Source organism: Ailuropoda melanoleuca, chromosome 2 (assembly GCF_002007445.2).
Source record: "Ailuropoda melanoleuca isolate Jingjing chromosome 2, ASM200744v2, whole genome shotgun sequence".
Lineage (NCBI taxonomy): Eukaryota > Metazoa > Chordata > Mammalia > Carnivora > Ursidae > Ailuropoda > Ailuropoda melanoleuca.
The window spans coordinates 167,013,777-167,023,883 of NC_048219.1; the positions used below are offsets into that span (position 1 = coordinate 167,013,777).

At 37.6% G+C, this 10,107-nt stretch overlaps 1 protein-coding gene across 3 annotated transcripts in view; it reads left to right on the top strand.

The window, feature by feature from the left end:
- Positions 1-10,107, top strand: part of FAM117B (family with sequence similarity 117 member B) — an 85,488-nt gene that overhangs the window by 55,085 nt on the left and 20,296 nt on the right. For 2 of the 3 annotated variants that reach the window (XM_034654974.1, XM_011224870.3), the window contains exons 5-7: positions 2,526-2,669; positions 4,163-4,388; positions 6,511-6,631. In XM_034654974.1, the coding sequence (XP_034510865.1) occupies positions 2,526-2,669; positions 4,163-4,388; positions 6,511-6,631 (491 nt within the window). The remainder of the gene's footprint in view (positions 1-2,525; positions 2,670-4,162; positions 4,389-6,510; positions 6,632-10,107) is intronic. The other variant, XM_034654973.1, reaches the window with a different exon arrangement.

Consider the following 10,107-nt stretch of genomic DNA (forward strand, 5'->3'; position numbering starts at 1 on the left):
AGAATCCTTGGAATGAAGCATGAAAGTTTAAGTATAATCAATTTTTAAAATTTTTAGATATTTTAGAGTATGGTTGGTTATGTGAGGAATGCAGTCAGAGGCCTATTACCTTCCGCTTCTGGAACAATAATAGTATGTTTAACAAAGAAAATCTTGCCCAGGCAGTTTGAGTGGATTACTTTTCTTCTAATCATATAACTAGTTAAATCAATTATAATTGAACCTTTGCCTCATTTACCTAAAATGCTGTGTTGACCTTAGGTAAATGGCAGTTTTCTTTCTTTCCCTTCTTTTCTTTCCTTTGCTTGAAGTAGACTAAATTATTGATAAATACTTGCTGCTATTTAGATTATATTTGAGAAAAACTTCTTACCAACTGTGTAGGCATGACTTCTTAGCTACCTTGACAAGCAGTAATCAGACATACAGTTGGTTATGATACTGGCAGGTTTCTGTGTATGTGCATTTTCCAACATAACAGCCAGAAAACTTAAGCTTTCTGTTCTTGTGATATTTATGGTTCTAACATCCAAGAAGGTCAACATTTTTGCAAAAACCTTGTCAAAGCATCCTTCCCTTTTAGTCTCCCCCTTCATTTCTGTAACCTAACAATTATAAACCAAATGCATATCTGGAAATGGCATCCAGTGCAAGCTGTTATTTGTTTATGACATTGAGAAAAGAAAATTAAGCTTAGAGTTGAGTATCTTTCAGTTAAAAAAAAACCTGTTAAATACGTACCAACTCCTGAAACCTTTCTTGGTCTGTACCCGTGCTCTGCTATTGTTTCCTGACACAGGAAGAGTCCAGGCATCGGTAGGATGAGTGCTTGACGAAATGTTATAATATGCTCTCCACTCAGACTAGTGAGCTGTAGATTTCTTTTAATCTCTGACTGCTTTAGTCTGAGTCCATTTCCTGTCACCTCACTATTTCCTTTCTTATATTGGATCAGGTCCCCATGCTTACGTAACCTTAATTATTTCCTTACAGCCTCCATCTTTAAATAATAGCCACTTTGGGGTTAGAGCTTCAATATACGCATTTTAAAGGGGACTCAGACATTCAGTTCATAGCACCAGCCTTGCTGAATAAGCATCATGTCTGATCTAGACTCTTTTAGGCAGTGGCAATACACAGATGCCTAAGAGGCAACACTGCTTACTCTTGGGCCCCGAGTCTCACTTCCTCTGCATGTGACATGGGAAGCACTGCAACCACCTCAGAGAGTAGTCTTGAAATTGAGATGAAAGGGCATGTGGCGTCTGGCCCACAGCGGATGGGTGCTCTGTACACAGTAGCTACAACTTTTATTTTGTGTTTTCCCTATTATGCATTTTATTCTTAAAATAATAATTTCTTGTCTTTTCACAGTCTTTCTCAAGTATCATTTTCTTCTAATCTCTTCTCATTTCCCCCATTTTTAGTCCCTCTGTTCCCCAGTCTTCTCTCCATACCCTCAAACTTCTCATGTTATCTATTCTCTCTTCACTTCCATCTCTTCTTCCTGTCCACTCCAGATTGAAACTTCCTCTTTGCTTTTTTCTCACAAATTTTCCAAGGAGGGAAATTTGCTTTTTCTAAGGATTGTTGTTGTATTATGCTTATTTTTATGAAGTTCTATATCAGACAACAGGGTTATATCCATTGAATGGAAACTAGTGATGATTGGAGGCCACCTTTGTCCCCTTGCCCACCTTCTCCTGAAAGAGAGGTTTTTCAAAGAAACCCCCCTAAAGGAAGGATGGGTTAATCATATTTCTTTACTCAATAGCAGGACAATAGGCAGGATGATCTTCTGGCACGCTCTTGCTATTAACTTCAGCAGATATCTCTCTAATTCTCATTTCATATTTTACTTTAAGTATCTTGTCAGGAAACCATGTAATATCCTTTAATTATGTAATCAGTTATTTCTTTTCAAAAGTAATGCTGTGCCAGTGGAAGAAGAGGAAAATGAATTAAATAATTTTCTTTCCTTAACAAAACATATTAAAATCATCACAGTGGAAGTATAAATAATTAAATTTCACAGGAAAGTTATCCTCATTTCTACAGTCTTGCTGCTATATGTGGACTTTGGGACTGATTTTGTTTTTTCCAACCAAAATATTTTTTTCTGCTAAATCCCCTTTTAAACATTTTTCCCCTGGAGTATAGATAATTGTGGCACTAGAGGACTTTTAAGTTACGTTCTAAAATCTGAACTCTGTTAAAGTCATAAAAGAATTTCTGAGATTGACATTCTTTCAGTATTTTCCTTTATTCCTGCTTTCTTTACAGTCCTCATAGATGTGAATACACTTCTGTAATTCTACTTTGATTGTCTGGAGTTTGGGCTTTAAATAATATTTTGTGTCTACCAAGGAGCATGTTTGGTTACTCACGCTTTTTGTGAGGCCTGTAAACTTAATTTTGATTTATTTTAGAGTTATGAATGTCAACGGGAAGTATGCTTCAAACTAGAGAATTTAAAGGTAACATAGTAAAGCTCTCTTCTCCCTCCTCCACTGCTTTTTCTTCAGGCTCCTGTTCCAAAGAGTGCACTTATTCCAGTAATTCCTATCACCAAATCAACAAGCTCTCGGTTCCGGAATAGTGTGGAAGGATTGAATCAGGAGATTGAAATAATAATTAAAGAGACTGGGGAAAAGGAAGAACAACTTATAGTAAGTAATCTTATATCTTAAAATTGTCCTTCCACATTAACTATTCTAATTCTTTAAAAAGTTACAATTCAGTTTCCATATTTACTTAACGTTTCTTCTTTTTCATTGAGAGAGGATGAAAATTTGTCTCTTGAAAAACTTCAACCTTAGCAAGTGAGTGAGAAGTTTTCATTTCTTTGCATCTCCGAGAAACAACTGATGCGACTTAAATTTAGGTCCTTGAACAGAAACTGCTTTTTGTTTATCTGTATTTAAAAATCACTAGACAGGATTTGCTATAACTCCATGTAACAAAAGTTTAGATTACAGATTTTTTGAGGAGGGAGGGATATGACTTCAAATAACTTTCGAAGCATGAATCTGCCTGTTCCTTATTGTTTGATTGTGAATTACTATTTGTTTGACTTTATGATCATGAAGTGTAGTTCTGCATGCCTGTAATACACATAAAACATGGGGCACCTGGGTGGCTCAGTTGGTTAAGCGTCTGCCTTTGGCTCAGGTCGTGATCTCAAGGTTCTGGGATCGAGCCTCGCATCAGGCTCCCTGCTCAATGGGGAGTCTGCTTCTCCCTCTCCCTCTGCCCCCTCCAAATAAATAAAATCTTCTTAAAAATATCTATAAGACATAAGAATGATTCCTACGTAAGACACAATGAGAAAATTCCTGTTTATATTTAAAAGCATGTCACAGAGTATATTTAAGCTTTCATTCTTCAGTGAAAAGAGGAATTGGGGAGTTTGAAGTAGTATTTTATTGATGCTTAAGATATCCTCTCCTTGAAGATTGAAGATTGGTTTAGCTTAGAAAAACACAGCTCCCCACACCCTCTTGTCCATACCGTGTGATAAGAGTAACCCCCTGATGTAATAAAGGTAAATGAACCAAAGGTGTACAGGGAGCTGGTTTCCCTGCCAAGTGAGCCACTCAAGATTTCCTCTGAATGTTCTTCTCGATTTCCCCCTGTAATTACCTTTGCTACCATTAACCTTTCCCTTATTTACGAAGGTTTCTTTGGAAAAACTCTTTAAGGGGGATGTATGTGGGCAGAGGGAGAAGCTACCAGGACCTGTCATCAAGCATCACTAGTTTACACAGTGGATAACCTCCTCTTCTGATACAGAACCTAGGGTTATACCTAGATTTCTCCTCTTTTCTCTTTTACCATGGCAGTTCTTCACAAGTTTAAAAATATTTAGCACATGATAACTAATTCATTGTGATTTATCATTCAGCAAACATTGACCACCTGTCATGTGCCTAACCCTGGGAATACAGTCTTTGCATATGCTGCTCAGTGTTTAGTAGGGCGGTCATATTAGACAGGGATGTCACTTATGGAACAACACAGAGGCTTTTTTCTCGTCAGACCTAATGGGGCATTTCTGATCTGTGAGTCATCTGGAACAATAGGGGAACGTTGATTTTGGGTGCATTTGTGGTGAATTTCGAAATCGATGACAAATACACATGTTTTTAAAATTTTATAACAGCCGCAAGATATTCCAGATGGCCATCGTGCACCTCCCCCCCTCGTACAGAGAAGTAGCAGCACACGCAGCATTGACACGCAGACCCCCGGTGGGGCAGACAGGGGAAGCAACAACAGCAGCCGTTCTCAGTCTGTGTCCCCCACATCATTCCTCACCATCTCAAACGAAGGTAGCGAAGAAAGCCCTTGTTCGGCTGACGACCTGCTTGTTGATCCCAGGGATAAAGGTACAATGCAGGAGGAATTTGTTACCAGATAAACGAGCACCACCTGTCGTATCATTCATTCTCTTCACTTTGTAGTAGCACACACACACTTAAGGCTACTAAGGTAATTACTTTGACATATGGTCTTAACATAGATTTTACAAAATTGAAGTATAAAACAGTAAGTTTTACTGTGGTGCTCAAGTGATGGTCTAGTTGGGTGGGTTTATGGACTTTTGTTTGTACCTTTTTTTTTCCTTTCCTTCACTTGTTAATGCAAGTTCCTTATTAGTGAGAAACATTCTTTTTGGTATAAATGAACATTTGTCTTGAAAAGCACTTTGTTCTCTTTCACCTTAGTTGTCTTGTTTTTACTACCTTAGTATTTTTAATTGAACTTGAAACCTTCAAATTAATGTTTTTTAGAATCTTTTTGTGAAATTTCTAACAAGAATTAAGCTGATTTATGTCAATGCAAAATGAGTATTGAAGGCAATTCTGTAGTAAAAGGTTGGAAGGCTTACTTACAGTACTACCTATGCAACTTAAAAGGTAACTTGGAGACTTAAGCTGTTTGAATATTAATTACTAATGTTCTTGCCTTTTAAAACAAACATGACCTGTCATCTGTCTATATCAGGGCAATATTTTGTTAGCCTAACCCAAGTTACTCTGTGTACTTGAAAGCAATAATATATTTGTAAATTCTGCCACTCAGTTTAGTAATTTATTTAGAACCTACTACTCACAAGTGTGTTGAATGTCCTAAAAAGTTATAATTGGCCATTACCATCAATCACCTAAATTATTGAGACTGTAACAAATGCAAAGAACGTAAAATTTCCTGAAGAAGTCAGTTAAAGCTTTGGGCAGTTGTAAATGTTATTATTTGGACCTTTTTTTACCAGCTTCTAGCTTAAGTAAAATATGGCTATTCCAGGCCAACACTCTCCACCAATTAAATCACAACCCCTGGGGGGTTGGATACAGGTACCAATAGTTCTTAATGCTCTCAGGTGATTCCGGTGTGCACCAAGGTCTGACACTTAGAGAATTAAATCCTTTGGTTGGGCTGTGTGTTTCTTACAAGGAATCTGCATAATTAACTACTTTTATACTTATTGTTAGGATTAAAAGGAATGGTAAATGCAAACTATTTAGCACAGCTCCTGGTGCTTAGTGCTCAATCAAATGTAACACTGCCCACCCCCCCCCCCTTAAAAAACATGGCTATTAAAATCTGCCCCTTGTTTCTCATTCTTTCTACTTTAACTTCAGTAACAAGTTGGAACTCCATGAATTTTGTGGAATGCTTTATTTGACTTTAGGAGACTGGTGACTGGTTAGCTTCTCTGAATTTCTTCTATAAGAAAAAGGCCACAGTGCTACTGCCTGCAAAAATTTTATAGCTTAGCTGACCCAGTCAGACTGAAAATTTAGAACACTTGGGTAACACATCAGGAATTTTAAGTTAATGTAGTAGAAGCTGAGGACACCGACACTGAGCAGGAAGGCCACAGTTAAAGAAGTGTTTGCTTGGATGAGGTTAATTTGGAAAGAGTTCAGAACTTCGCTAGACTTTGAAGGAAGTTTTGGCAACTGAATAGAGATGGACCTCTTAAGTATGGGGAAGTTCTTAGGCAAAAGGAAGCCTTTGGCGTACAATGCGAGATGGCTCCTGACTGCCTGGAGCAGAGATTTTAACTGGAGGAGCAGAGAAATCAAATTGAGAAATTCTGAAGGGCAGGCCAGGAGGGAATTTGATAGCAACCAGTGAAGAGCCATCTCAGTTACAGGTACTGGGAAGAAAGGAACTGGCATTTGAGTCTGATTGCTGGGTATATAACACAAATAATGGAGCAAGATATCAGTGTTAAGTGCCGTGGATTAAGTGATATAGGCCTGAGCTGTTGTAATTATAAGAGGAAAAGAAAAAAATTTTTGTTTATGCATTTAGCAAACATTAATTATCTCCTCTTTAGCAGGTATTATGTCATATCTTGGGGGGTGGTGCTGATGAATAAAACACTGTTCTTACCCTCAATAATTCATGGTGTGGGGGGAGGCCATGTGCAATTAATTATAGTATGACTGCACTTACGTGGTAGTAATTCTTAGTAATCCAGCATGCCATTTTTTGCAGAGAATGGGAACAACTCTCCTTTGCCCAAATATGCAACCTCACCAAAACCTAACAACAGTTATATGTTCAAAAGGGAACCTCCTGAGGGCTGTGAAAGGGTCAAAGTCTTTGAGGAATGTTCGTAAGTATCCCACAAATAACTTTTATTATGAGAATTTTCAAGTAAGTTGTAGTAAGTAGATGATCATCCATATACCCACAACTTGGATTCTGTAGTATCATTTTTTTTTTTAAAGATTTTATTTATTTATTCGACAGAGATAGAGACAGCCAACGAGAGAGGGAACACAAGCAGGGGGAGTGGGAGAGGAAGAAGCAGGCTCATAGCGGAGGAGCCTGATGTGGGGCTCGATCCCACAACGCCAGTATCACGCCCTGAGCCGAAGGCAGAGGCTTAACCGCTGTGCCACCCAGGCGCCCCTGTAGTATCATTTTGTTAATATGTGTTGTCTGTGCATGGTGCTGGTAGTTTTTGCTAAAGTGTATAGAAATAAGTTGCAGACATTATGACACTTAACCATAACTATAATTTAATATTTGTTTCCTCAAAGTAACTGTAATACTCCTACATAACCACAATATCGTTATCACACTGAACAAAATTAACAGCAGTGCTTAATATCAACTAATATCCAGTTGTTTTTCACATTTCTTCACTTATCCCCAGTGTGTCCTTTGTGGCTGTTATTTTTGAATCTGTATACAGTCAACCTCACACATTGAATTTAGCAATATTTTTATTCAAGGTAGACCATCATTCTCACCTCGTGTGGTTTCCTTCTTTCAAGGGTTGAATTCCCTTCAGATTTTATGCACTTTTGATCTCTAGTTCTTTAAACAGTATTAGAAATATTTTGTCTGTCTGCATAGGAAATAGAATTCTATTACTTTGTAGAATCATGTTACTGTGATGAAGATAATGTAGGAAGCAGGATTTTAAATAGTGTCTAGTAGTGTTGGTATGTGATCTCCTATGCTCATATCTCTGCTTTTAGACTCAAAATTTGCTCAGAATTAGCCTCAGTATTTTCAGTAGTGGTGGCTCCTTGCTTTGTAAGTGATGGCTACAGGATTGTAGGTATGTATGAGACAGCAGATGAGGTAATGAACATTATTTGGGGGTGTGATGGTAGTACCAAGCCCTCACCTTCCAGTCTCACTATGGCTGCACGTCTAAGAGTCACCTGCTTCTGGCTTTTTCTCGCTTGTGAAACCTGAAACACAATGTGAAAATTGTCCAGCCTTGTCTGACTCAACGTCATTGGTCTTTTTCCTCCTTTATGAACATCTTGGAATCATGTTGAAATATGGCATCCTTTTGTTCCTTTGTGTGCTCCTCCTGTCAGTGCTTCCTTTAACCTAAATTCTGAATAATTTTACCACACAAAGAGCATTGTTTTTGAATTCCCTCAATTTCTATACTAGGAAATCCCAGCTGTCAGTCTCCTATCTGCTTTTGTGACAGTAATTGAAAATTCCGTTTTAGCAACTGCCTCCCCCCTTTCCCATGCCTACTATGTTAGTCTAAAAGCTTTTTACTGGTGCAAGCTGAAAATTTAAGCGGAATTTCTCCAGATCTGTTTCACAGACTCCCTGAGTCATAATCATTTGGGGTATGAGTTGGAACTACAGAGTCCCAGGCCCCATCCCAGGCCTAATGCATAAATATGGAGGTAGGACTGGACTATGCATCCCTAACAAATACCTCATATTTTTTATGTCCAGTTTGCAGATGGTGGCTTAGACTTTTCCATGAGAGTTCTTAAGACATGGAATCATTCTACTAAGTAGAAATCAAGTGGTCCAAGTAGACCTTTTTGGAGTTGAGCTCATTGATTTCACTCATTGGTAGTTCAAATTGTCCAAATGCTGGGGTGCCTGGGTGGCTCAGTCAGTTAAGCACCTGACTCTTGACTTCAGTTCAAGTCATGAACTCTGGGTCTTGGGGTTGAGCCCTTTGTGGGGTTCACACTCAGCATGGAGTCTGCTTGGGATTCTCTCTCCCTCTGCCCCCCCCCCAGCTTGTGCTCACATGCTCCCATGTGCTTTCTCTCTCTCTCTCTGAATAAATAAAATCTTAAAAAAAAAACAAAACACCCAAATGCAGAGAAATCATTGATTGGCTCAAAAGCAGTTTGAATTCTTTTTATAAATGACTTTGAGTGAATATTTGTTGTGTAGGTTGGTGTCCTGTGGTATCTGCCTTAAACTTTGGATTTGGAAAATTTCTGAGGACTTAATATCTGAGCTATGTATATACTGCTACATTATTTGTATCTAAAGGGAGGGAAAAATGGATAGGGGTGCATGTATATGGATGGATAGCTAGATCAAAGAAATAGAAGGTAAATCCTAATATCTTACATGTTTTATGGCATATCCATCTGTTATTAGAAGGTAAACTTACTCTTTTGAAAATGTACATAGTTATACATTATACTGATACAAAGGACGCGTAGCATACAAAAACTTATTTTTTAAGCATTTTCCTTACGTTTCAAAAACAAACGAACAGCAGTAACCTGAGAGTGGATTCCTTAGAGGTAATTTTAACTTTCTATCAATAAAACAAGTTACTCAAAGTCTAAAAAAATTAGTCTCTTTTGCCCTACCTCTGTCAAAATGAGAGCAAACCCCATTGGGCACACTAGCAACAAACAAACTTAGATAACTGGTCCTAATTAAAAATTTTAGCCTTATTTAAACATTTTTTGAAGAATATTTTTCTCTTTAAGTCTTAACTTCTGATTTAAAGGCAACCTGAACTGGGAATTGGACTGGGGTGAGGGCTGATCTCTGGTTTCTAGAAATGTATGTTTATTTACCTGAAAGAAAATAGGTGGTTGAATTTAGACCCAGAATTTAAACCACATTTTGTACTCTTAGTCTCTATATTCTTTGTGATACCATACATACCATAGCCATGTCGTCTACACTTAGTCCTTTCTTAAAGAAAGTCAAATATGCTATTTCTTTCATCAAACTAATGAATTCCTTGGTCTTAGTTACCTTAGATTCCTAGATATTATGGCCTCTTTGCAGTATAGTGGTATTATTAAAAATATAACATAACCCTCCCACTCTCCCTCCTTTCGATTATAAGTAACATGGACCCACCATTTTCTTTGCTGATAACTTATGCCTGCGTTAAAAAAAAATTACACAAGCTTTTAAAAAAAGACAGGAAAGAAGTCCTTGCATCAGTGTAAGAATACCTAGAATTACTATGCAGCCCATCCATCGGTTTTTCAGAAAGTTAGTTCTTAAACAGTTATATCTGTTTTGAGACACAATCCTTTTGGAATAATTTCTTAAGGAAAAATAAAAATTTAAAATTAGTTCTGAGATTTTTTTTCTATTTATGGTTATTAAGTTGAAGAAAGCTTTGAAGCGTAGTAGTACTTGTGGCTTCTATTAGCATAGGTATATACCGGTCTTCTACCCCAGTGGTGGATAATATGTTTCTTGGGTAGTATGCTTCTAGAAAAATGTTAGAGGCCAGGAATGATTCCTCTTGTTAGGTTGGGGTGGCAACTGGAAAAGGGGACAAAGGAAGGTTTTTTTGTGTTTTTTGTGGGTTTTTTTTTTTTTTTTTTT